This window comes from Littorina saxatilis, linkage group LG13 (assembly GCF_037325665.1).
Source record: "Littorina saxatilis isolate snail1 linkage group LG13, US_GU_Lsax_2.0, whole genome shotgun sequence".
Taxonomy (NCBI): domain Eukaryota; kingdom Metazoa; phylum Mollusca; class Gastropoda; order Littorinimorpha; family Littorinidae; genus Littorina; species Littorina saxatilis.
In genome coordinates this window covers 36,594,134-36,622,070 of record NC_090257.1, presented here as the reverse complement: position 1 = coordinate 36,622,070, position 27,937 = coordinate 36,594,134, and the positions used below count along the sequence as shown (strand labels likewise).

Below are 27,937 nucleotides of genomic sequence, written 5' to 3'. Positions count from 1 at the left end.
ATGCATGTAATGTTGGAAATAAAAAACAGAAATACCCCTCTCCTGTACAAAATGTACAAAGTGTCACATTGAAATAAACAAAAAGAACAGAAAACCAAATCAATTGTGTCATTTTCAATTTATTTACATACGATTCATTCCACTTTGCTCACTCATTTTTCACAAAGCAGCATTCAAAGTTTAAATCATCGACCTCACCAATCACAAAGGCAATTCATGCCATTATCAGTCAACTTGTACATGTAACATTATGAATACCGTATTTGACGGATTACAAGACACACCGTTTTATAAGCCGCACCCCCGACTTTTAAAAAAAAATTGGGACGAGCCACGTATAGGCCGCGTCACTATATTAGCCGCCGTCGAAAAAAATATAATCAGATCGTGTCAATCAATCAAAACAACCAGGCAAACAAAAGTACGGTATTTGGCGAAATCGGCTCCGAGAATAAACAAGTGAAACAAAGAAGAAAAGTGAAAAAGTTTGAAGAAAAATATCACACACACAATTTGTAACCAACACACACATGTAGTCCCGCCCGGAATAAGCTTTTTTGGGATGATTTACGACTTTTGCGCACATTTCGAGCAGACGAAAACACAACATGGCGGCTCTCGCTCCTCCAACTATCGCGAGACACAAAAAAACGAAATCTCGCACACGCGAGATCCTGATACATCCGGTGTTCCTCTGTACGCTATCTTGTCACGACGACTTGTTGACAAACGAAGATTCGCAAAAGAAAGAGAAAAGCGCTGAGTCTTGAGTAGAGAGCTAATAAAGTACCGGTAATCGCTAATCGAGCGAAATGAAAATCCGCGGCGACTTCCATTAGGTGAATGCTATTCAAGTTTAGGTAACGTTTTAGCCGCATCTTTTTATAAGCCGCAATGCGATTTTTTTTTAAAAAAGTCGCGGCTTGTAGTCCGTCAAATACGGTACCCAATATTTTACAGCCGGTAAAAACCTACTTAACAAGACTCAACATAGAAATTCCCCAGTCATTTCTAGTCTCAATTCATGCAATTATCAGTGCAGTTAAAACCCATTTAATTTTACAGCCAGAAAAAAACATATGCTAAAAGACCTAACACAAACATTCCATTGTCCATTTCTGCTTACAATTCAAGCAATTACATGTATCAGTGAACTTAAAACATGATCAGTGTAGTAAAACATGATAAGTGTAGTAAAACCCTCTTATGTGCAGGCAGAGAAAACAGACTTCACAGGAGCCGACAAAGAAATTCACATGTCTAAAACCCACATAATTATGTGCAGGCAGAGAGAACAGACTTCACAGGAGCTGACACAGAACTTCACATGTCTGTCTCTGGTTGCATCCCCTCTATTGCATGTAGTCACCTCAACTACACACACAACCTTCAAGTATCTCTGAAGTACATGTATTTCCAGATATGTTGTATTATTCTAAAATACGATGCTCGTCTGTGGATAATGTCCCATCAACAGACTGATGCATGAAATTGAATTCGTGTTCACCAAACTTGTATTTTAATGTTTTTTGTGTGTGAAAAGATATTGGGACAGAAATGTGCAACCACCCAGTCCTACTGGTTTTTGATTTCATCCGACAGTTTTTCAGATCAAAACTGAAGTCATTGCTACTCAACATTTATTTCCCATTCATTTCATTGGTTGCCAGTCTTACGGGACCAGCTTCCATTAAGGTTTTCCTCATTACTTTTGAGGTGATATCGTTTCTAAAACAATCTGGCGTGCTCACTGATAAAATACCAAAAGCAAATTAGCAGCTGTCCTCTTCCTTCTTGCATCTGGATATAATGCCGGGCCACCAATACACATGAAGTGACAAACGCACTGTCTAACCACAGTTTGCTCACAGTGAAGATAACAAATCTTAGCACAAGCCTAACCTAATCTGCTAGCTTTCACTCTTTCATTGTAAAGTGCAATCTTTCTTTTCCCTTGAGATGTGCATCACTCCAACTTGGAGCAGTTGAAACGTATATCACCTCTGCAAGAACACGTATTCTGTCTGCTAAAGGTTTTGTTAGTTTTCAAGGTTTCTCTTGCACTACACCCACATCATTTAAGATACAGGACAAGCTAAAACATTCACCTCATTCTAACCCAATCTTCCACCTCTCCGGAACAGGTCAAACTCAAACGAGACCCATAGCTCTAGCGCGACTCATCCAATCATCGCGAGGTAGATAGAGCCCATTGAGCACCCGTCTTCCCGTGAAGCTTGAGCGACCATGCATCACCCGCCAGTTGTCGACCAGAAGCACCATGCCAGGATTCAGCTTGATCCAGAATGCACTGTCCTTACTGCGAATTATGTTTGTCAGGGCTGCGTAGCTGTCATAGAAATGTGGGATGTCTTGAGGGGGAACAGTCCTCAGGGGCGCTCTGTCGTACGGGTTGAACCTGAAACAAAAGTTGAATTCGTGAACTTGGGTTGAATCTTCTTCTTCTTCTTCTTGTCGATCACTCAGATGGAGGGTTGAATCTGAAATAGCAAGTAGAATATCGGGGTTGATAGGGAGGTTTCACTGGTGAAGGGTGCGCATGTGCCAGTCCGTGTGCACCTCCTTCCTTCCATCCTCTCTGGGACCACTGTTTAGTGAAACTACTGATACAAGGGAGATCAATCTGCAAGGATTTTTGTCACTTGAGCAATCATTGCACGCAATTCATGTTCCTGCAAGTGCAACAGAATCAAAATCAAGACAGCAATACTCCGCATTTGAATTGAAAAATACAGCAGACCCATTTGCACTGATGAACAAAAGTATGACTGCTCACGTTTTGAAACTGACCCCTGACCCACATGTGGAACTCAACCTAAAATATTCTTGCGTCAGGCATGCTGATCGCTTCAAGTTGCGCATAACCGCCTCGGACACAAATAAAAAAATGTAAGCTCTGAAACTTGCCATCATTATCGTTAAGTGCTTCCTTTGATCCCATTCAACACAGCATTGATGAGTCCTCTTGCTGCACTTTGTCCGTATTTTTGGAGCAGACAAAATGAAGAGTTTGCGGGATGTTTGTACTTGGCAAATTCTCTTGCTAAACAAGAGACAAAAGATTTGCAGTAAAGGGAAACCCCCTTTTTCAAGACCTCCAGAGAAAATCAGATCTTAAAAACAGGAGGGAGTCTTAACATGCAGGTACATTTAGAGAGGTTATGAACAGAAAATCTGAACAATGAAGTTCACAAAGCAGTGATGAGACTACTTTTGCTGCGCTTTGTCCGTATTTATTGAGCAAACAAAAGTGTTCGCAGTCACCACTGTTCTGCTTCCCGAAAAATTAAGGTTTTAAAAAGGAGGAAGTTTACAATTGGAAAAAGGAATTGATGAACCAGGGTTGAATGTGAAATAGCAAGTACAATTCATGAACCTGGATTAATTCTGAAATCGCTTGGGGGGGATGTGCCCCACTGTATCTCCAAAACTGACCTGATCTGGGTCAGGGCTCCGGTCATGAGGTCAGTGGACAGCACAGTTCCCAGACTGTAGAGGTGGTAGTGAGAACCCTCGATGTACTCGTGGGGGATGGTGGTGTTGACCAGCGTGTTGAAGTGGGATAGGTGAAGCCTGCGTAGCTTCTCTGCCGCCTTGAAGCCGTCGACCAGCAAGGTCTCGCCGCCCTGGCCGTTGTGAGAAAAGCAGTGGAACACCTGTATGCTGAAATGTAAGCGGTATTCCACATCAAACAAAATCCAAGGTGTAGTATAGTTGTGTCAAACCTGCCCTTCAACCACCTCTCGATAACGACCACCTGCCCATTACGACCCCACAGTATCCCTTTATTTCTTTATTTCTATGTAATTCACCTTTCCATAGTGATCACCTGTCTATAATTAACACTTTTGCTTGGTCCTTTGGGTGGTCTTCAGATATAGGTTTTGACTGTACTTTCTGATGCCAAAAATCATGTAAAACAAAATAATTACAAAACATACACACTTCTGTTTGGGAGCCTGAAAAACCCACATGACTCTGATGGGATTTGAATTCCTGACCTCCCGGCCCGCAGCCCGATGCGCTAACCACTGCGCTACGGATGCCGGTTTAACAACTATAAATTTGACTGAGAGACAGCAGAAGACCTGGTCTGAAACCATCAAGGACTGGAAGCAGATGACCTTTCCCTGCCTCCTGTCAACGGCCGCCAGTAGAACAGCCTGGAGAAGGATTCCTGGTTCTTCTGCCTCAAGGTCTAACCATTTCTCATGGCGAACAAAATGTCTATTTGTAGAGATCGGAAGTCACGTGTACTCAAAAAGGTGTGACGTTTTACAACCGAAAATGGCAACGATACGAATGTGGTAGCGCTTCTTAATCAGGTTAATGACGATGACGTACCCAGCAGGTAGAGTGCAGTAGGTGGTGTCGATGTGTGGCCCCAGTGGCATGCTGGTGTAGGCGGTGTCGCTGTGTTCCATCTCCCCCGACACCATCACGCTGCTTCTGCCGTAAACTGTCTCCAGCGGGAAACTGATGCGATCGGTCACAGACAGTGTCCCCTCTTCTGTGGCAGGAGCCTGAAAGTGCACATACAAGAATATATGGATGCCTGTAAAAATGTGGGCATCACCAACACTATAAAATGATCACTACTATTTGATCCACCCGACATTATAGGTTTTTTGTATTTTGACCGAAATACAACATTTTACACAAATCAAGACAGTCGGTGTCAGTGTTCCTCCGAGGCTGCGCGAGAGGTGGAGGTGAATAATGACTGTCTTGATCTGTGTAAAATGTCATAATACCTCATATTTGGGTCAAAAATACAAAAAACATTTATGTATCGATGGATTTGAGTTAAAATTCCATTCATTCTTAAAGATTGAAGACACACAAACCTGGTACCTGCAATCTTTAGTAGTCTCGACTATTCGCCAAAATATGAGATTTTGTCATCATTTTCACGAGTTTTCATTCACAAGCACCTGGGAAATAAATCTCATGTTCCCCAGGCAATAAATCCCCGGTTACCATAGTTGCAGGAAGCAGGTTATACATGGATAATCAAAAGCAAACCCAATAGAAACGCTCGGGGATTCTTCGGCTCTTTTCATTGGTGTTTCCCCAGACCTAATCAGACACGACACTGCTTTGCAAAGTTCCAAAAACGAACTGGCTGTCACGATCGGGTGACAGAGACCAAGAAAGTGTCACTCAGTGGAGTGCCTGTTCTTGGTCGATTATGATAGAAAGCGCCTGTACGTGATATTGGGCTACAGCAGAGTTTGCTGACAGTGCTCAATGAACACGGAGGGTTTGCTGCGCACGAGTTTTACAGTGGAGGTTTCTGCTGTCATAGGGCTGACGGTTTTTCGCTGACAGCGCACACGGGATTTTCAGGGATTGAGTTTCTCGTGTCTTTTTTCTGCTTGGGGAGGCAGAATTGTGTATAGCTGGACTGGTTTTGTGACAAGGTCAGTCACGTGTTATTGGCTAGGTTGTCTGAGAGAGGCACAAGGACGGCGCACTTGACACCCAGCGGCAGAAGGGGAAGGATCTAATACACAGTTTCTAGAGTATGATGGTTTTTCACCGAGTATTATATTCGGCACTCTAAGGGAACTTCCACCAATTATTTCTTCTCTCTGCCACGTATTTTGCTGAGGACAAGTCGTCAACTTTCCTTCGTCGGCGATGGCTTTCGCATAAGGATTCGACAAGGGGTTCTGGACGTTTTTGGTCACTGTTGACGAACAGAGGCTGTTCCAGGGAGGAAGCGGATTTTTGCTTCCATGAGAGTACAATCATAGGCTTTTGAGGTAATAAATCATTATTTAACGCTGTTGATGAGTCTGTGTTTGTGGAATGAAATACTCTCTGTTGTTCTTTCCAGGTTAGCGCATAATTTACTCTCTGTGACGCTAAAATACTAATCTGTATATGGTTTTTGCAGATAGGGAGAGAAGGACGGAAAATGACTGTTTTGTTGTTGTAAAAAGTCCGTTTTGTGCAGGCCCACGTGCTCGATGAGATATTTAAAGATGACATGTTTTAAGGTGGTGGGTGAGGGGTAGCTGACATGTTTAGTGCACCGATGCTTTCTGTTTGCAGCCTTCGTTCGTTTCTTTCGGTTTCCTGTAACCGCTGCACGGCTGCCTTTGACGGGACACTGCTAGCTGCAGACGTTGGAGCTGGGACCTGAGGAAACTACGCTAACCGGCTAACCAGCAGACCGGCTAACCAGCAGACCGGCTAACCAGCGAACCGGCTAACCAGCGAACCGGCTAACCAGCAAACCGGCTAACCAGCATACCGGCTAACCAGCATACAGAAAGAAAGCTAAGTGCACCATGTCTTACGCACCCCGTTGACCACCGTTGTCTTTTCTTGTCTGTGATTACATTGGAGTAGTGACAGCGTGGGGTGTGTGACACCTGCATGAACTAGAGCTTTTGAACAGAACATTCTCATTTCGACTGTATTTACACGGGTTCAGCGTGTTACTATAATTTTCTATATACTACTGGCATTTTGTCAGTGACCACGGGTTTTTTTACGTGTTGAGAACGTAAAAGGAACATATTTTGAGTGAAGGCTCGAGGGAGGTGGCGAGTTTATACATAAACAGGCGTCTGAAACTTATACTTTTGTTGACTCTATTTAATTGTATGACTGCGAGAGTGGATCGTGGTGTGGTTAGTTAATTAGTAGTAATTAACCGGTTCATAATCACCTTAAGTGATATATTGAAATGTGACACATGGGGGCCAAGCCGGGATTTACTCAGTTAATTTCCAACTGATAAAGACCCACCAATTAAGGATAACTAAGAGCAGATAATCTCGTCAGTGCTCGACTTATTTTCTGCTTGGTGCTACCCTTTTTTGTGTAGTTTTGATCATATACCACACCTTAAGCGATTCACATCTTGCAGGAAATGTAAATTGTAATTTGTGAGTTATTGTATGCGCTAACTGTGATTACTTCCCTTTCCTTTGTTTGTGAATCTTTGTTGTTGTACGTTCAGAGTTTTCCGTTGCAGAGAGCTGAGCGGGGTTAGCGGATTTGTTATTCGTTTTACTCAGTTTTCTCTACATTGTTGTTTCGCATTTTGTAACAGGTTACATTTCTACCGTCTTGTTTTACTTGGATTTTTCTCCATATTTTGACTTTGTTGGAATTTTGGGGGGGAAGGGTCCGAGGACTTCTGTCCTAACCAAGGCTGTGGGAGACACTCTGTTTCACCGCAAAAAGCAGCCGATAAAGTAGGCCACGGCTGTGGGAAACACTTTGTTTCACCGCAAAAAGCAGCCATAAAGTAGGCTACGCGATTTGTTCTACACCGTCTGGATTTTTCTTCTGCATTTTCTGGTTGCTGGATTTTTGTATCCATCGCTTTCATCACCGCGTGTTCTAGCTATAGCTGCGTTAGACTTACTTTTGTGATAAAGCTTTGCTAAAACTAACCATGGCTACAGGGGGATCTCCTACGAAGAGATTAACTTTTGAGACTCCTGGTAGCGAGGAACAGACAGAGCGAGACGCACGCGTTAGAGCGCGTAGTTTGCTTAAGCGCAAGGAGTTAGAACGTAAGGAAGACATAGAGCGACAGACGAGAAAAGAAGAGCTTGACAGACAAGAACGACAGGCCGAACGTGACAGACAGGACAAGAAGGACGAACGTGACAGACAAGACAAGAAAGACGAGCTTGACAGACAAGAGCGACAGGCCGAACGACAGGCCGAACTTGACAGACAAGAAAGGGAACGACAGGCCGAACGACAGGCCGAACGTGACCGACAGGATAAGAAAGACGAGCTTGAGAGACAAGAACGACAGGCCGAACTTGACAGACAAGAAAGAGAGCGAGACAGACAGGAAAAGAAAGACGAACGTGACAGACTAGACCGGAAGGAACAGGCGGATCGCGATCACCAGCTAGAGCTAGCTAGGCTACAGGCCGAGAAGGGTACGCTTACTCAGGCTAGCGCGCCGACGTTTGTTGCCGACCGTACGAGACTGCCGACGTTCGACGATGACAAGGACGAGCTCGACGACTTTTTACGCCGGTTTGAGCGCATTGCATCTGACCAGAAGTGGGAAGAGGCCACGTGGGCTAGCCGCCTTAGCACCTGCTTAAAGGGACGCGCATTGCAGCTCTACAACGCTTTGGATGACGACGAGGCGAGAGACTATCAGGCACTAAAGAAGGCGTTACTCCAGCGCTTCAACCTGACTGCGGAAGCCTACAGACGACGTCTGCGTAACAGCAAGAGACTGAGCGGCGAGCTGAGTCATCAGTTTGTGGCACGCCTTAATCTCTACCTGCGGCGCTGGGTGGAGATGGCCGAAAAGGACTGGACCGTCAACGACCTTGCCAACCTCATTGTCATGGAGCAACTGATGTCCAGCCTGCGACCTGAGGTGGTGACCTTCGTGCAGGAACACCAGCCAAAGACTACTCAGGAGGCAGCCGACTGGATCAGAGTACACGAGGACGCCCAGGCGATCTCCGGCAAATCTTCAGGCTCACGGCCGGGAAAATCGGGAAATTCGGGTTCTTCAGGACCCAAGGACGGGAAGGACGATCAGGGACACAAAGGATCAAGTTCCAGAACTGACATCCAGTGTTACTACTGCAACAAGCGGGGCCACGTGAAGAAGGACTGCCACAAGAGACAGGCTGACCAGAAGGGCGTACACTTTGTTGGCAGCGAGGAGTTAAGGGACGTCACGAGCTCATGCACAATTCCACAACTCTGCGTTCCGTGCTCCAGGAAACATTTCCAGCCCCACTGCAACGTTTACGTTAACGGAGTGAAGGGCGAAGGTCTGCGGGACACAGGAGCAGACATGATAGTGGTTCGGGCGAGTCTAGTTCCAGCTATGGCCTACACAGGAGACAGCATCAGGGTGAGAATGGCCGAGGCATCTCACGCTTACGACTTGAACACGGCAGTGATCAAGGTCGTAACACCGTTGTTCACGGGGACCATTGTGGCCGTCGTCATGGACGATCCTCCATGCGACCTGCTCATTGGAAACCGGGTTCAGTTTGTGGACGGCGTCACCAGGGAGGTTCCCGTTTATCGGTCTCCCGACGTCATTTCAGTGCTCACGCGGGCACAGGCGGAGCGAGAGGACAAACCTCTCAAACCCCTACCTGCTGCACGAGCTGCCCTGGGGAACGTGACCCCCGCGCTTCTCGCGAAGGCTCAGGCATCTGATCCGACATTAGCGACTCCTCGGGAGCACGCGAAGTCGGGGAAGGTGAAGCTGAGCGGGAAGCATGGGAGGTCAAAGTTCCTCAGGGACAAGAAGTTGCTCTACCGTGAGTTCAGCAACAAGGAAGGTGCATTCAAACAGGTTGTCGTGCCTCGCGAGTTTCGCGAGGGTGTCATGGCAACGGCACACGACTCGATTCTGGGAGGTCATCTTGGCACCAAGAAGACCACGGATCGTGTCTGGCGCCACTTTTACTGGCCAGGCATCTGCACGGATGTCCGACGTTTCTGTGCGTCCTGCGATAAGTGCCAGAAGGTGGTTGCCAAAGGAAGGGTGAGGAAGGTCCCCTTAGAGAAGATGCCGCTCATCGACGAACCCTTTCGTCGGGTGGCAGTGGACATCATCGGGCCCATCTTGCCTGCGTCTGAGGACGGAAACAGATACATTTTGACCATGGTGGACTACGCTACTCGATACCCAGAGGCGATCCCTCTGAAATCGATTGAAGCCACGCGAGTAGCTGAGGCTCTGGTTACTATGTGGTCCCGGCTGGGAATTCCATCAGAGGTACTCACCGACAGAGGCACGCAGTTCACGGGAGGAGTGATGGCGGAGGCAGCACGACTGCTATCACTGGAGCAGCATTTCACCACTCCTTACCATGCTCAGTGCAACGGACTGGTGGAAAGGTTCAATGGCACTTTGAAGACCATGCTGAGGAAACTAGCTCAGGAGAAACCACGCACGTGGGACAGGTACATCCCAGCATTGCTTTTTGCATACCGCGAGGTTCCACAGGAGAGCTTGGGTTTTTCCCCATTTGAGTTGTTGTACGGCAGACAGGTACGCGGTCCCATGGCTATCCTGCGTCAGGCTTGGACAGACGAAGAAGCTGACGAGGAGGTGCAGACGACAGCGACCTACATCGTAGAACTCAGGAACAGGATTGAAGAGACCTGCAAACTGGCTCAAGAGAACCTGGGAAGAGCAGCACAGCGTTACGCGCGAGGATTCGACCGCAAGGCACGGCCGCGCAGCTTCAAGATTGGAGAACGGGTGTTGCTACTTCTACCTGTCAAACACAACAAGCTACAACTGCAGTGGCAAGGACCTTTTGAGGTGACAGCGAAAGTGGGCCAGAACGACTACAGGATCGTCATGAACGGGAAAGCACGCCTGTACCACGCCAACCTGCTGCGCGCCTACATAGAGAGGACTGCCTACGGGGAAAAGGACAAAGTGACAGAAGCAGTTGCTGTCGTGATGGACGAGACAACGGAAGAACAGGGAGGAGGACGTGTACCAGTTTGTCCGCTGGAGGCTAGTGAGGATCACACGGACGTGCACATCTCACCTGATCTTGGGGACGACCAGCAGGCGGACCTGCAAGAGATCCTGAAGGATGCAGCACGGGTCCCTACAGACATACCACTTCAGACGCATCTAGAGGAGTTTACCTTCGACTTGCTGGAGAAACAGCCAGTGAGGACGAAGCAGTATCCCATGCCTCACGCCCAGAAGGAGGTGGTCAGGAAGGAAATCGCCGACATGACGAAGTTGGGCGTCATCGAGCCAGCGAACTCTCCCTACAGTTCTCCAATTGTGCTGGTGAAGAAGAAGGATGGACGCGTCAGGTTCTGTGTCGACTACCGGAAGCTGAACAAGATTACGGCGTTTGACGCGGAACCCATGCCTGATGTGGACTACCTCTTCAGTCACTTGGCCAAGGCCAAGTATTTTTCAAAATTAGACCTCACCAAGGGATACTGGCAAATTCCAGTTGCCGAGGAAGATCGCCCAAAGACTGCATTTACCACTCCATTCGGCCAGTTCCAGTGGACAGTCATGCCTTTTGGTCTACAGAATGCAGGTGCCGTCTTCACTCGCATGATGAGGAAACTTTTGGAACCATTGAAGCGCGAGGACATCAGCAGTTTCATCGACAATGTGCTGATCGCGACTGAGACATGGACTGAACATCTCGACGCCCTGCGCGACGTGTTCGGAAGGTTGAAGGACGGAAATCTGGGAGCTAAACCGTCCAAGTGCTACTTGGGATTTCGGGAATTGTCTTTCCTGGGTCATGTTGTCGGCGAGGGATTGCTCGTTCCAGAGGACGACAAGATCCAGAAGATTCGGGAGGCGGAGCCACCGCGCACGAAGAAAGAAGTCAGGTCTTTCCTGGGCCTAGCCAGCTTCTACAGACGCTTCATCCCGCACTTTGCCGAAATCGCACTACCACTGACCAACCTTACCAAGAAACTACAACCGACCGTTGTAGTGTGGACTGAGGAATGCAGCTCCGCATTCAACACCCTGAAGAGGCGACTCACCAGTCAGCCTATTCTCCGACTACCAGACCTGAACAAGGACTTCGTGCTGAGGACAGACGCTTCAGGGAAGGGACTTGGGGCAGTGTTGCTTCAGGAGACAGAGGGGTTTTTGCACCCTGTTTGCTTCGCCAGCCGTAAGCTGACCTCGGCCGAGGCAGCGTATGCAACGGTTGAACGCGAGTGTCTCGCCATTGTCTGGGGCATCCAGAAGTTCGAAGCGTACCTGTACGGACGACCTTTCTGTCTGGAGACGGACCATCAACCTCTGCAATATCTTCAGGTTGCAAGGTTGGCAAACGCCAGACTTATGCGCTGGGCGTTGATTCTCCAACCGTACCAATTCACGGTACGCGTCATTCCGGGCGCCAACAATGTTGGAGCTGACTTTCTCTCTCGGGCTGTAGAGGAGAACATGACTGTGAGCGAAACCGAGGTTTCGTCTTGAAGAGGGGAGGTGTGTCACGATCGGGTGACAGAGACCAAGAAAGTGTCACTCAGTGGAGTGCCTGTTCTTGGTCGATTATGATAGAAAGCGCCTGTACGTGATATTGGGCTACAGCAGAGTTTGCTGACAGTGCTCAATGAACACGGAGGGTTTGCTGCGCACGAGTTTTACAGTGGAGGTTTCTGCTGTCATAGGGCTGACGGTTTTTCGCTGACAGCGCACACGGGATTTTCAGGGATTGAGTTTCTCGTGTCTTTTTTCTGCTTGGGGAGGCAGAATTGTGTATAGCTGGACTGGTTTTGTGACAAGGTCAGTCACGTGTTATTGGCTAGGTTGTCTGAGAGAGGCACAAGGACGGCGCACTTGACACCCAGCGGCAGAAGGGGAAGGATCTAATACACAGTTTCTAGAGTATGATGGTTTTTCACCGAGTATTATATTCGGCACTCTAAGGGAACTTCCACCAATTATTTCTTCTCTCTGCCACGTATTTTGCTGAGGACAAGTCGTCAACTTTCCTTCGTCGGCGATGGCTTTCGCATAAGGATTCGACAAGGGGTTCTGGACGTTTTTGGTCACTGTTGATGAACAGAGGCTGTTCCAGGGAGGAAGCGGATTTTTGCTTCCATGAGAGTACAATCATAGGCTTTTGAGGTAATAAATCATTATTTAACGCTGTTGATGAGTCTGTGTTTGTGGAATGAAATACTCTCTGTTGTTCTTTCCAGGTTAGCGCATAATTTACTCTCTGTGACGCTAAAATACTAATCTGTATATGGTTTTTGCAGATAGGGAGAGAAGGACGGAAAATGACTGTTTTGTTGTTGTAAAAAGTCCGTTTTGTGCAGGCCCACGTGCTCGATGAGATATTTAAAGATGACATGTTTTAAGGTGGTGGGTGAGGGGTAGCTGACATGTTTAGTGCACCGATGCTTTCTGTTTGCAGCCTTCGTTCGTTTCTTTCGGTTTCCTGTAACCGCTGCACGGCTGCCTTTGACGGGACACTGCTAGCTGCAGACGTTGGAGCTGGGACCTGAGGAAACTACGCTAACCGGCTAACCAGCAGACCGGCTAACCAGCAGACCGGCTAACCAGCGAACCGGCTAACCAGCGAACCGGCTAACCAGCAAACCGGCTAACCAGCATACCGGCTAACCAGCATACAGAAAGAAAGCTAAGTGCACCATGTCTTACGCACCCCGTTGACCACCGTTGTCTTTTCTTGTCTGTGATTACATTGGAGTAGTGACAGCGTGGGGTGTGTGACACCTGCATGAACTAGAGCTTTTGAACAGAACATTCTCATTTCGACTGTATTTACACGGGTTCAGCGTGTTACTATAATTTTCTATATACTACTGGCATTTTGTCAGTGACCACGGGTTTTTTTACGTGTTGAGAACGTAAAAGGAACATATTTTGAGTGAAGGCTCGAGGGAGGTGGCGAGTTTATACATAAACAGGCGTCTGAAACTTATACTTTTGTTGACTCTATTTAATTGTATGACTGCGAGAGTGGATCGTGGTGTGGTTAGTTAATTAGTAGTAATTAACCGGTTCATAATCACCTTAAGTGATATATTGAAACGTGACACTGGCAAACTGGCAAAAGTAAACAAAAAACAAAACTACTTCATGAAAGGTCATACATTCATCAAAAACAAATGAAACCTAGCGATATGTTTTGTCTTCTTACAGAGTCATGGAGTGCGTGTATCTGTGTTTCGATACACAGACGTTCGGAGAAACACGAACGTCAAATTCAAGTAAAACGACCCCTGACACACACATTTTGACCCGTGCACAAGACGTTGTATCGATAAACGAAGCACAAATAAATATAGGTTACACACTCTGAGTTCTGATTATCTTGCATATTTTCCCGAGGGTCGATTTTCATGTATTACTGAGCCTTTGGCGAGGTAATACATGAAAATCGACCCGAGGGAAAATATGCAAGATATTCAGGACGAGGTGTGTAAGCGATTTATCCCATTACTCCGACGTTTTCATTAAAAACACTTACTTTTTCCACTAAAACCTGCCTGTGCCTGTTTTCAGCTTACCAAAAGCCTCCGCAGTCGAAATTCATGTCAATGAATTCATGCGCAAAGCTAGTTCCCATTTGTCAGCATAATGGACGGCGTCATTCGACTTGTATGTGGACATTCAGTCATTCATATTCAGACCTGATTACCACTAAAATTTCCTGGTGTACAAATGAGGCTAAAAATGTGTACAATCAGAATTTTAAGGTGTACAATTCATTCTCGCGGTACACACTGTGCTTTATTCCCCCCTCAAACCCCATTATTTAAAGACTGTAAATACATGTAAGAAAGAATTTGTGCTGAAAGTAAATTAAAACATTTTTGTTGAGAAAAAAAAACCCATACACTATTAGATATTTGAAAATGTGACACAAAACGAATGATAGAAAAACATAATCGAAAATTTTTAATTAAATTTTCATTTGATTAATATACTTACCCGAGTCACATATTAGCATTGACGCAGTCAAGATGCTAGGTTAACTGAAAACGCTATCCCGTCTATAGTCTAAGGGAAGCAACCCAAGCTAAAAAAGTAGCAAGCTTGCTACCCTGGGTTGCCTCCCGTAGCGTGTCACGCCACAGATCTCGTACCCAGTACGAGACACCCTCATTCGACTTCTAGAATCCAAAGAAACTACAAGCGGGGAAGGTGGGAGGGACTTACCTATGTGACTCGGGTAAGTATATTAATCAAATGAAAATTTAATTAAAAATTTTCGATTAAATTACATATTCTTACTCCGAGTCACATATTAGCAGATAACTCCAACAAGGTGGTGGGTAAGAAGTAAAAAAATTTCAAACTCACTGTTATGATCTGGAGAGGCATTGCCCCGCTGCCACCAGTGCAGGGAGGGTCCTTGAGCCGTCGCGGCAGACCGCGGCGATGTCTCTCAAGTAGAACGAGATGAAGACGTCGTCTGAACGCCAGTATGCTGTGCGCAGGACGTCGTCAAGTCTTCGTGACCTCAAAACAGCCAATGACGATGCCCATGCCCGGGACTCGTGCATTCTAGCCGACTCGAGAGGGAAGGCAGGCTGAGCCCCCCCCCTTTTGTGCCAGACTCCACACATAAGCTTGTTTTATGAGAGCCGACACCCACCTGGCCAAGGTAGTCCTCGTGATATCTCTGTCCATGGACGTATTCAAGGAAATAAAGAGGAGCTTCTGGGAGCTCGACCGGATGGGCTGAGTGCGGGTTAAATAGGCCTCTAGGGCCCTAACCGGGCAATTGACCATGTCTGGGTCATCATGCGCCACAATATGAGACAGGGGCCTCACAAGGACACAGGGAGAAGGCTGATCCGGTGTCTGATTTTTGGCCAGAAAGGCCTCCCGGAAATGCAAAGACAAGGAGCCGTCACGCTCTCGGCCAATGTCCTGCGGACTGCCTGAAAAAGCGTGTATCTCGCTACCTCTGCGGGCCGAAGCCAGAAGTAGCAAGAACAGAGCCTTACGAGTAAGGTTCGCGAGGCTAGAGCCCTCCAGCGGCTCGAAGTCCGCCGAGCGCAAGAACTCGAGGACAAGGAAAAGATCCCACTTGGGCAGAGAAGAGCGCTTAACGTCCTGCAAAGACGCGCCCTTAATAACCCCAGCAACGACTCCGCTAACATTGATGGTATGCCCAATCTGTTTAAGAGTCGAGGCGATCGCCGACCTGCGAACCTTCAGAGAGGAGGAAGAAGCCCCCTGGGAAGACAAATCCGCTAAGTGGTTGGCTACGTGCATAGTACGAGGAGCCACCGGGTTCAGCCCATGAGCCTGACACCAGGTGACCCAGGCACGCCAATGCGACGAATACACTGAGGAGGTGGAGGCCCTATGTGAGCGCTGCACCAACTCCAAAGTGCGGTCGGAAGCCCCAGACCGCCTGAGAGCGGACCTCACAGTCTCCACGCGTGAAGATTGAGAGACTGCGGGTGCCCGTGAGGAACTCCGGTGCGAGGCTGAACGAGTTCGCCTGGTACCAGAGAGAGAGGAATTGGAGGGCCGTGTGCGAGTCTCAGCAGGTCCGGAAACCAGGGCTGAGACGGCCACAGAGGGGTGACCAGAAGCAGAGACGGCCTCTCCAATTCCGCCTTCCTGAGGACTTGGCTGAGCAGCTGGAAGGGCGGGAAGGCGTAAGCCTCCAGCCCTGTCCAGGGGATGTCCAAGGCGTTGGTCCCCCACGCTTCCGGATCGGGGAAGGGGGAGACAAACACCGGAAGGCGCCTGGAGAATCTGGTGGCGAAGAGATCCACCACAGGCTTCGGGGCCACAGCCCAAAGGCGGAGAAGGGCACCATGCGTGATGGTCCATTCCGCCTGCAACACCCTGTCGGAGCGGCTGAGCGCGTCCGCCAGTGTGTTGAGGCTCCCTGGCAGGTAACGCGCTGAGAGAGAGATCCCCCGCTGGGAGCACCAGGAGAGGATCTCGCACGTTCTGCGGGAGAGAGTGGGGGACCGCGAACCTCCCTGCTTGTTCACGTAGGCAGCCACTGTCGTATTGTCTGTGAACAGACGCACGCGCTTGGCTGCCAGGGAAGGGAGGAACGCGACCAGAGCAAGGAACACGGCCTCCAACTCCAGCGAGTTGATGTGCCATGTGCTCTGTTCCGCAGACCACAGTCCGGAGGCCGTGAGCCGGTCCGTGTGAGCCCCCCAACCCAGCAAGGACGCGTCTGTGAACAGGTCCATGTTGGGAGGGGGGGAAACAATGGGAACCCCCCTGCATACCCATCCCGAGTCCAGCCACGGGAGGGTTGCAGCCTGGAACCAATCCCCAAGGGGAACCAGAGTGTTCCAATCCACACAAGGAGAGTCCACCAACGGCTTCAGCGCGTGCTGAAGCGGGCGTTTGTGAACTCTCCCTAGTGGAACCAGAAGGGCCATGGACTCCATCTGCCCCAGGATGGAGGCCAAAGTCCGAAGGGGAGCCCTCAGGAGAAGCGAAGTAGAGCGGATGAGAGCCTGGAGCTTGTCCACCCACTTCTGCGAAGGCTGGACAGTCCAGGTGACCGTATTGAACGTCATCCCCAGGTAAGTGAATGACTGAGACGGCACGAGCTCTGACTTCGTCTGGTTGACCGAGAATCCCAGCAAGCTGGCCTCCCGGAGAACCAAGAGAGTGTGCTGCCTGCAGAGAGCCTCGCTCTGGCCCATGATGAGCCAGTCGTCGAGGTATGCTCGCAGCCGCACTCCCTGTGACCTCACCAGCGCGCAGAGCTGCCTCACCACCATGGTAAAGATCCATGGGGCAAGGGACAGCCCAAAAGGAAGTGCGCGGAACTGGTAGACTTGACTGGCCCACCGGAAACGGAGCCATTTCCGGTCGGCGGGATGCACCAGAATATGGAAGTACGCATCCGTCAAGTTTATCGAGGTCACCCAGTCTCCTGGGCGGAGAGCGTCCCGAACCGAGGCAGGAGTCTCCATCTTGAATCGAATCGTTCTCAGAAACTTGTTGAGAAACGAAAGATCCAAGACAGGACGCCAAGCTCCCGAAGCTTTGGGGACCGCGAAAAGCCGTCCATAAAACCCCGGGGAGCTGTGGTCCGAGACCGCTTCCACCGCGCCCTTCTCTATCAGTGAGGCAACCTCCGACTGGAGGACGGCCCTTGCCTCCTGTGAGAAGGGGGGCTTGAAGGCTGGAGGACACCTGGTAAGAGGGGCCTTGTCCCCCAGCCAAAGCAAGCGGAATCCCGACTTCACAACACCCACTACCCATCGGCTGCGTATTGCGGCCAGCCAACGTGGAAGTGCCCGAGCAAGGCCCCCCGCCATCACCAAGGTGGAGGGCGGGGGGGGGGCGTGAAGCCGGGAACGCTTCATTGGGGGTGGGGCTTTCCACTGGAAGAGCCCCTACCCCTCCTCGAAGCAGATCTCTTGCCCGACCCGCGGGAGGAGGCACTAGATCTTTTCCAGGAAGCAGGATGTGCCTGAGCAGAGGTCTTAGCCTGTTTGTGCTGAGCCTGCTGAGGAGCAGCCTGCTTGGGCTGCTTCAGGGACTGAAGCGCAAAAGAAGAGAACTGCTGTTCTCTGTTGGTGTCAATCTCCTGCTTCCTGGCATCAGAGGCCAGGTTGCCGAAGAGAGCACCATCCACCAAGGGTGACGATCTGAGAGTGTTTCTCGTCGACTCCTCAGAGAACTGGGAGTGGGCGAGAAACAAGTCCCTTCTGCACGAGACAAAGTGTACGTACTGCAGAGAGGACAATCTCATCTGTTCCTCGTTCACCCTTGCCAGCGTGGAGAGGAGTGTGGATATGTCCTCCGAATCTTGCTCCTTACTCAAGGTAAAGGGAGCTAAAGACTCCGTAAGAGCACGTGAAAGAGCCCGCAGGATAGTCTCCGAAATGGAACTGAGTTCCAAGAGCTGCCTTCCCACCTCCTCAGAGGACATGAGAGACCGCTCCGAAAGAGGGAGAACGGAATCCTTCTGCAAAGGCTTCGTCAAAAGAGGGAGCAATGCCGGCGTGACCGGAAGCGGTGCACGCGGCAGAGCAAAGGACGAAAGAAGGTTCCGTGAAGCCTTAGGCCAAGGCAACTTCCTTTGGCCCGCCAAGGGCACGAAGAAGTCTGCCTGTGTCGCAGCAGCCAGGTAAGGCAAAGCATGCTCCGGAGCTGTGCCATACGGCACCAGAAGCGGAACTGCTGCTGGAGGCAACCCGCTGCCGGCAGGAGCGGGCTTGGCGAACAAACGAGAAAGCTGGAAAGCTACTGACGGTGATTCTTCGAACCGGAAGTAGCTGTCCTCCTCCTTCGCCGCCCGGAAGTCAGCCATCGCCGACGGACCCAACGCCAAAGGCGCGGCCGAAGACGAAGCCCCTTCCGGGAAATAACGCGAAGTGACTTCCGCGGCAGCTTCAAGCGCCACCCTGAAGCTGGCCGGAGCCGCCGAAGGCAGCTGCTCCTCGTCCACAGACCCAAGGTCCGAAGCGCCACATGAAGGGGATGGCTCATAGCCCAAGAAACCCGACAAATGACGCTGCGAGGACAGGCCGGAAGCCAAACGCCCCTCCTGTTGGTCATCAACGAAACTCATACCCTGGCCAAGAGGAGGGTGAGAAACGCCAGCAACCGAAGGCAGCTGAAGGGAGGAGCTAGCAGTCACCACCGGAGTGGGTGGCTGCTGCTGACCCAACAGAGGCTGAAAGCCCGAATGCCCAGGAGAACGACCGAATTCGAAATCCACCGGCATCCCAACGGACGCAGCGTGAACCGAACCGGAAGAACCGGGAGGAGCTGTAAGAGCAGACGCCACCGCATAGCTATGCCATGGCTGTGGAGTCTGCCAGCTACAACCCGGGAGCCCTAGGCCGGAACCGGAAGTGACAGAGGACTGTGCACGACCGGCTGGACCCACACTTCCCGCCAAGGCAGGAGGGGCAGCTGCCGGAAACGGCTGCTGAAACTGGGCAAAGCTCAAACCGGAAGGGACCATGGTCTGTCCGCATACCAGTGAACCGACACTTCCGGCCTGAGCCGGAAGAGAAGCTGCCGCAAACGACTGCTTACGTAGTTCGTAGCTCAAACCGGCAGGGACCATGGTCTGTCCGCTGTCCAGTGAACCACTACTTCCGGCCGGAGCCGGAAGGGAAGCTGCCGCGAGCGACTGCTTACGTAATTCGTAGCGCACACCGGCAGGGACCATGGTCTGTCCGCTGTCCAATGAACCACTACTTCCGGCCGGAGCCGGAAGGGAAGCTGCCGCGAGCGACTGCTTACGTAAGTCGTAGCTCAAACCGGCAGGGACCATGGTCTGTCCGCTGTCCAGTGAACCACTACTTCCAGGAACTGGAAGTGCAGCTGCCGCGGACGGCTGCTGCGAGCACATACCTTGCGGCGACCGTATCCCAAAAGGGACCTGCTCAGGTGCACTCCCGCAAGCGGGAGTCACCGAGCGCCGGCCGAGAAGAGAAACGCCTGCAGGCTGGACAGGTGATCCGGAAACAACAGGAACACAGGAAGCCAACGACCGAGGGTCGCACACCCCCGGGAGGGAGGCAGAGCTGGAAACAGGGTCCGTCCGCGCCATCTCTGTACGCACGAGAGTCCGAATTTCTGGAATCAAAGAGGACAAAAGGCTAGCCACAAGAGTGCCAGCCTCCGGCACAGGTACCGGGGTTGAAACGGACGTGGTAGCGGTCAAGCCCGCCGCACGCGAGCCAGACGAAGTTTCCTCCGGCGCCGAAATGGGCACCGAAAAAACGAAGTTAGTCTTCGGGTCAGAAACGTGAACCGTGGGGTTCCTAGCCGAAGAAGTAGAAGCCGAGGACTTAGGTTTGCCAGGGCCTTTGCCCTTACTCTCGGCCTTAGCCGCTCGCTTTTTCTCACTATCAGACATGTCACGCGAGAAAAACAAACTACTGAAAATACACAAGTCTCTAGGACGTAAAACTTCAGCAGAATAAACTAGCACAAGGTACAAGTTACAAGCAGGTAATAGTGCTACTGGTCGACGCTAAAAGTCCGAGCACGGACCCAAACTAACCAGCAAAAAACACCACGTGTATGCGAAAAATGGCGACCAAAATGGCGGCCACGGCAACAAACTACCAAGCAAAATTCACAAGTCCGCGGACGAGAAAATTCTCAGCAGAATGGCAATGCAAACAACAACGAAATGGAACAATCTCACCGCTAGAAACAGCTATGAGCAGACGGGGAGCCGAGGCTGGTGGGTGTCAAGCAGACAGCAAACAACAGCCTAGGAGCGAAATCGAGCACGACCTGTCTCTCTGGCTGAAAGATGTCGAATGAGGGTGTCTCGTACTGGGTACGAGATCTGTGGCGTGACACGCTACGGGAGGCAACCCAGGGTAGCAAGCTTGCTACTTTTTTAGCTTGGGTTGCTTCCCTTAGACTATAGACGGGATAGCGTTTTCAGTTAACCTAGCATCTTGACTGCGTCAATGCTAATATGTGACTCGGAGTAAGAATATGTAATTTAATTTTTATTTTTGACCTCTGAGGAAAATTTGCATCAGCTGCTGTCAGCAGTATTGAGTCAGCCCTTCATTTCTGTCACTGCACTGGTCAGTATTTTCTGGTCTCATACAGTCCTCTTTACACATTGCTTTCTAGGCTCACACAGTCCTCTTCAGACTTATATACTTTTTTTTGTTTTGTTTTAATTTTTTTTTTAAATAATTTTTGTTTTGTTTTTTGCGTATGATTTTAATGTCTGGCGTATAATCGTACAGCGGTCTTCAATTTCGTAAGATTGTACGCAAATTTCGTACAGTAACCAGGTCTGCATATTGCTTATAAAAAGGTCTGCTATCTGCTTTTACATTTTGAAAGTCATTTTAAAATATCCCTGTGTATATTTGACATCGGCTTTCGTTATACTCAATTCGGCATACCGGGTTTATATTTTTACCAGAATTGCGCACGATAATGGCAGCGCAACAAATTCAGTTCAGGCCGTGCTGGTTTGATCGTTGACCCAAGTCAGTTCGCATGCAGTGTTACTGTTCGTCAGTCGGGGATAGAAATGTTGGCTGTCATCGCGCTGTTCTGTTTTGGTTTTCACACGTGGATCACTTACATATTCAGTCGTCGGGTTTAGGTGAGCCAAAGCTTCAATACTTCGCCTGTTGTAGACGTTAAGCAATAAAGCTTGGAAGTTGTATGTCGGCACTGAGAGTCGGTCGCAGTACATCGCTTTCTACTTTGTCCCGGTCTTGAGTTTGAACACCTAAGGTTGGATACATCTAACACCTCACATCCTCTTCTCTTCCCCATATATCTTAACTGTATCTCCAACTTCTTTTCGTCTTCTTCTTTTCATTTTGGTGCCACTCCCTCATTTGTCGCTGAACCCTGCAGTTGACTCGACTCGGATTCACACAAGCCCGTCTAGCGGACGACAGTTCGAACAGTCTTGAACAGCACGGTTGCAAGCAGATTCAGCTATCAATCGAAGCAATACACTTAAAGCCAAAGCAAATAACCAAATGAGAAAACCTAACGTTTGATTTGACTTTATGGTGAGTCTTCTGATAATTTTTTTGGCGTTGGAATGGATCTCAACGGGTTTTCAGCTACGACAACTTTTCCAAAGTTATGCACCGCAGGCATGCCTTCGACAATCGATGTCAGTTTCAGATTGAGTTTTCGAACTACCAGGTGACTGGGTTGTGTTTTGCCCTCCCTCCCTCCCTCCCTCCCTCCCTCCAGAGGTAGGTCATGGGATAAGAAACAATAATAAAAGCAAAGAAAATAGCAACACAAGATATGCAAACATCTAACAAAAAAACAAAGAGGTACTGAGTCGGAAACAAGGTCGCAATTCTTTCCTTCGCTGCACGACGCATATCTTCTGTGACCTTTGACCAAACGTAGCTTCCACATTCGATCACTCAGCTTAATATTTACAACAGAAAGCCGAGGGGGTGGAATACCGAGATGAACCTACAGAACTGTGCATCCTCAAACCTGACATATTCATCTCAACATTTAATGAACTCAAAAACACAGAAAGCTGCTTTCACACGCCAGCTTTGATTGCCAGTGGTTATCAAACCGGGACTCGTGTGGTTATCAGCACGGAAGCCGTGTTTCAAAGCATGGCTCCCTGGGTTGATTGGGCACTTATTTTCTCACTACCAAAATGATGACAAAAACGATGTTTGGTGGTTTGTTGACACTGACAGACCAGCTTTTTTGTGGGTCCTCGGGGGGCATATCAACTTGGTCAATAAATATGAAACAAAAGACGATATGCTCTCCCTCGGACCGACAAAAAAGCTGGTCTGTCAACAACCCATCAAACATCTTATAATATCTAAAACGGACATCACATAGCTCAAAGAAGGAAAATTCTGTGTTCAATCGATACCTACAATAATATGTGGGCGCCTGTGAAATAGTAAACTACTAGTAGTACTACCTGAGAATAATGTGGGCACCACCAACACAATGAAATGATCGCTACTCTTCCATCCACCAGACCTTTGCTCTTTTCTTTTGCAACTGCCTGCCAGAACACTTCATAATGATAACAGTTATCCCCGAGACAAAGAAATACTAGCATGATTTTACCAGACAAGGAAAGGACGATTCGTGTTGGTTCTTTTCTGCTTTCACTTGGTGTTTTGCTTTTTCAGGGGAGGTTCTTAGGAGACACCATCTGGGGCAGCTGCACTCACGCAATTTAAGTGAAGAAAACTTGCACTTTAGGGAACATTCATGTGACATTAACCATTATTGCATCTCCTCGTCCCCCCACCCCTTCCCCCCTCCCCATCCCATCCAAATCTACAATTCAACAACAAAATTCCACCTCAAGGTTTACACCAAAATTGCAACAATTGTTTTCATTAGCACACAGCTCTAAAAACCTCCATCCTATAAGTCTTACCCCTTCAACAACACAGAAGCCATATTCTAGGATGTTCTTCAAGGTGCTCTTCAATCCATCATCAGAGTTCACATGATGTTCATAGGCTGTTGAAGGAACCGGCTTCTCGTTCATGCGTGGCCCATCCCACAGAAAACGTTCCACCTGAGCGCCCGGAGAGTAAAAGTTCTGATCCAACCACTGGAGGCTGTAATCTGTGATGTGTCCATCCTGCCCTGAAAACAGAAGGATAAGGATAAGATTCATATAGTCCTGTGAGATTGCCCTCATGGAAATGGGCTGCTTTCTCCCTGGGGAAAGCAAGCTGCCATACAGTATACGGCGCTACCCATTTTTTTCTTCTTTTTTCCTGCATGTGTGTATTCATGTTTCCAAGCCCTTAAGACTTTCGCTGTGAACTTGGGTTCTTTATCGTGCGCATGCATGCACAGGGGGGTGTTCGGACACTGAGGAGAGTCTGCACAAAGTTGACTCTGGGAAATAAATCCCTCGCCGAACGTGGGGATCGAACCCATGCCGATAGCGACGACTGGTTTTGAAGTCAGCACCGCTGCCGACTTAGCTATTTCCCCACCCGTGAACGTGTGAGTTATGAGAGTTCACTCATTGGTCTTCCTTGCTGTAGTTACACTCTAACCAGCAGTGACCAACTGTGAAAATGCATCATCACAATATAATGACCCTATGTTATGAGACATCATGATCATGACAAAATGCACACGCACACAGTCATAAAACTATATGCCCATTCCTGCTCTCTACAGAAAACCTGCTTCCATTTTAGTTTGGCACACTCTCCATCTCTCTCTCTGAGTCTCTCTCTCTCATACACATTTGCATGCACAAACATTTTCCCCGATTTGAATAGATAATCTCTGTCTCTTCAAACATACTTGCTCGCACAAACTCTCTGCCTCTCAGTGTCTCACAAGGATTCTCTCCATCGCTTACATTTTATGGACAGCGCATCCCCTTCCACATTCGTTTCCAGCAGGGCAAGGTTGTCCAACGAGTAGGTGTCCACATTTTTCTGGAAAGTAGAGGAATTGTAACACGATTGGCAGCGGCAGTGATCTCGCAGCCATAGCAACGGCACCTGAACGTGTCTCTCGCCCAGCCTCAACGACAAACTTTTTCCATCCGACTCAGCGTCCTTGGGATTGCTCCGAATGGAAAAGGCGCAGTGATGCGAACTAAAAGTCTTTGGCTTCCAAGATCCACAGACATCTTGATCCAACAATTTTGACCCTGAGAGTGAGAGAAGCCTTGTATTCAAGCCCGAAACCATCCAACGATAGTGTTTGTTTGAAGCTTGGGCTTTTCTGCTGTAACAGCCACTAAGTGGTCGGCAGTGTTCACCTTGCTGAAGACTTGGTACAAGCCATCGCGGTGAAGCCCAGACAAGCTTGGTAGTTCTGCTGGTAAGTCGATAACCCAGCATGGTGTAGCAACAAACTCTGGCCTGCTGACAACAATGCAGAAACATGCACAGCCTGTAACTAACGGTATTAACAAGTTTGTGAGAAACAAATTTTTTAAACAAACAGATACCTGTATAGATCTCTTTGCCATAAACTTCTGAGCGAAGCAGAAAGCTGAGCCTAAATGCTCATGCCTGGGAACACATCACACAGGTCTGCATTCATCAAATCAGTAGCTCTAATTGAAATTCAATGAAAGTTAAAATACCATAAACAAGAGAATATGAAAAGGCCATCACTAGCTTTAATATTAACACCGCTGTCCAAATGTAAAAATGCGCTTCAGTTTCATCCTTACTCCAAAGGAAAGACACAGGATACTCCTGACATTAAGTTCACTCGAATCTGACCTTAGAATGACAAGCCCTACACTAGAATAATGGACAACTTTTTCCCCAGCCCTACTGTGCAAAAACTGTGTGTTCTAACTGCAATAAACTGCTAAGAATCAAGTTAACTACCTCTCGTTATTCATTCAGTCACAAGCCAACTGTATCCATTCTGGGGCAAACCTATCTTCACCACATAAAATCATCACACTTTATCTCTAGTCAAGGTTTATGCATCTAGTGTTATGGCTTGACCCTGATGGGGTCACACATTTTTCCTATCAGCTTGTTATCATCATGCATGCAGACCTTATTTCTGGGTCACACCACTACATGCATGATGATTCAGCCGTTTAGATTCTAAATGCTACAGCACTCTGAGTCTAAGTGCATGTAATGAACTTGTGTTTTTGTTTCTGGGTTGACACTGAGGGTACTCGCAGCTATAGAGTCAGAGGCTTGTAGTTTTGCATTTGTTTTTCACAACATGCACCTGTGCTGTTGAGCAAATCATGTCGTAATGACAAGTTTTACTGGAACTTTTAAAGGGGCATCATGTACCATTAGCTGGAGGGTTGCAGCTAGCGTACTTACCCTGTACTGAAAAAAATGCATTATAAAATGGCACACAATTAGAATTTAGAGCATCCCAATACAAAAACGTTAAAAAAACTTAGTTACACTTACAGCTATCTCCAGAATTAGCCTTGAGGAATTGACGTGAGACAGTGGAACCCCCCTTTTAGTTTTAAGCCCCCCCCCCATTTTCAAGGCTTGATTTTCTGTTCATAACAACTAACACCTGTACATTTACCTTAAATTCAAGACTCCCTCCCTTTTAAGAACCCATTTTCTCAACAAATGTTGAGGTCTGAAAAAGAGGGTTCCACTGCACACTAACCAGTAAAGAGTGAACATTTGAGATCGATAGACTGAATGATTAACCCCACAAAGGGCTTATTCTGGCGATGCAAGACTTACATCAGTGAGGCAGACGAGACGGCTGCGGAAGAGGCTTGGGGTCAAAGCCTATCCTCTGATGGACGTCGGTTCGACCCCTGTTGCCGATCACTTCAGGGGTCACTGTTAAGCTGCCACTGCCGCTTTCTAGCGCTGCTTTCAACTTTTTCTGCTCCGCCTCTCGGTCTTTCTTCGCAGCTTCAAACTCTTCCAGGTCGTCTATTTTGAACTCGATCCTGGTAGGAGTCCTTCTCAACATCTTGAGTTGGTTAATCAGGAACTCACCAGTGTTGTAATGTTGAAGAAGTGTAGTTACTTTCACAGAGCCACTAGCACTTTCATTTTCAATTCATACAAACGTCGTGGCTTCAACAAAACTGGAAAGGTGATCTACGCTCCCTGCATTTCAACCTGAAACTGAAAGTGAAATAATTGTATGTGTAGTAATATACTACAGTACATGTACATGTAATGATGTATTCACATTCACATCCAGTAGAATTTATTTCCTTTCTTTCTTTCTTTATTTGGTGTTTAACGCCGTTTTCAACCACGAAGGTTATATCGCGACGGGGAAATTTATTTCCTGAATAATAATATTATTTACAATAAGAATAACATAGGGATACAATTGATCTGACCGTTTTTGGGGAGTTCTTGGCAAATTTGACGCACCTGGGACAATTTGCTTGAAAAACGCACCAAATGACCAATGGTAGTTAATTAAATCAAAGTGGGTGAATTTAATGGCTTCAGTTCAGGACACTGCTTCTCTCTTAATCTTATGTTGGAAACAAAAAGTAGTCGAGAGGCGCCAACTGGCGGCAAGACGACCGCCCTCTTTGACGCGACTGCCTAGTAACAAGCATCCACAAACAAGGGAAGTAACTCAGTGGAAGTAACCCAGCTTGAATGGTGGGGAATATATATGTGCCCTGTCTTTGAGTTTGCCCATTCCATCTATCCATGACATTTAATAAAGCTTTAAAACACTTCCTTTTGCATAGTGAAGGCAGTCCCACTGCGAGGTAACATAATTTGTAACATAGAATTTCACTGTATAACTATGATTTATTGGGCACAGGAGCATACTACGAGTACGAGAAAAATATATTGGCTCCTGACTGTGGTGAGGTTAAAATGCAAGCAAGGGAGGTAACTCTTGTTACTCGAAAGCACAAGTATTGATGACGTCATGTGATTAGTGCTTCCGCTCCTTCGTAAATCCTCGCACAAACACAAAAATAAAACCATGAACGGTGAAAGTTGCAAATATAAGTCATGATTGCAAACAATTATGTAACAAAACACGATCCAAGGACGAATTTTCTTATTTCTGATGAGGTTTTCGGGGGTTTTCGGAAACAAGTAGTACCGACGAGAGCTTGGAATTGAGGTCTAACGAATGACGTATCACAACGTGCGCGGTCGTCCTTGGCGGTCAAGAAAGCCGCGGGCGCCGCTGCGATCATTGCGCAGACACTTCTTGACCGCCAATATTTTTTGTGCGCATCACGTGCTCCACATAAATCGGCCGGAAACGAAGCAATTGAGAAACCTGGATACCGATATTCCAAGCTCTCGTGATCTCTCGCAAACTTCAGAGCATAGCAAAGCATGCGGTACAGCGATCTCGTGCGAGCTGCACAAGCCAAAGTTCGAAGTTCTCGCGATGTTCAAAGCATAACAAAGAGCGTGTCTCGCGAGAGCTGCTCAGATACCGAAAAGATCTATTGACATTGGGTGCATGGCTAGCTACAGTATACAAGTACCCCACCACATCATCAAGAGAGAC

General features: G+C 48.3%; 1 protein-coding gene and 1 long non-coding RNA gene across 2 annotated transcripts in view; one reads left to right on the top strand and one right to left on the bottom strand.

The window, feature by feature from the left end:
• LOC138945639 (uncharacterized) overlaps window positions 1–27,937 on the top strand; it is a 137,122-nt gene that overhangs the window by 93,037 nt on the left and 16,148 nt on the right. The window lies entirely within an intron of this gene.
• On the bottom strand, window positions 102–24,831 carry LOC138945636 (trimethyllysine dioxygenase, mitochondrial-like). The gene is made up of 5 exons (XM_070317110.1): window positions 24,324–24,831; window positions 23,373–23,587; window positions 4,366–4,544; window positions 3,457–3,684; window positions 102–2,419 (listed from the first exon to the last, which is right to left on the bottom strand). The coding sequence occupies exons 1-5, from the start codon at window positions 24,811–24,813 to the stop codon at window positions 2,152–2,154; spliced, it is 1,380 nt and encodes a 459-aa protein (XP_070173211.1). The 5' UTR covers window positions 24,814–24,831; the 3' UTR covers window positions 102–2,151.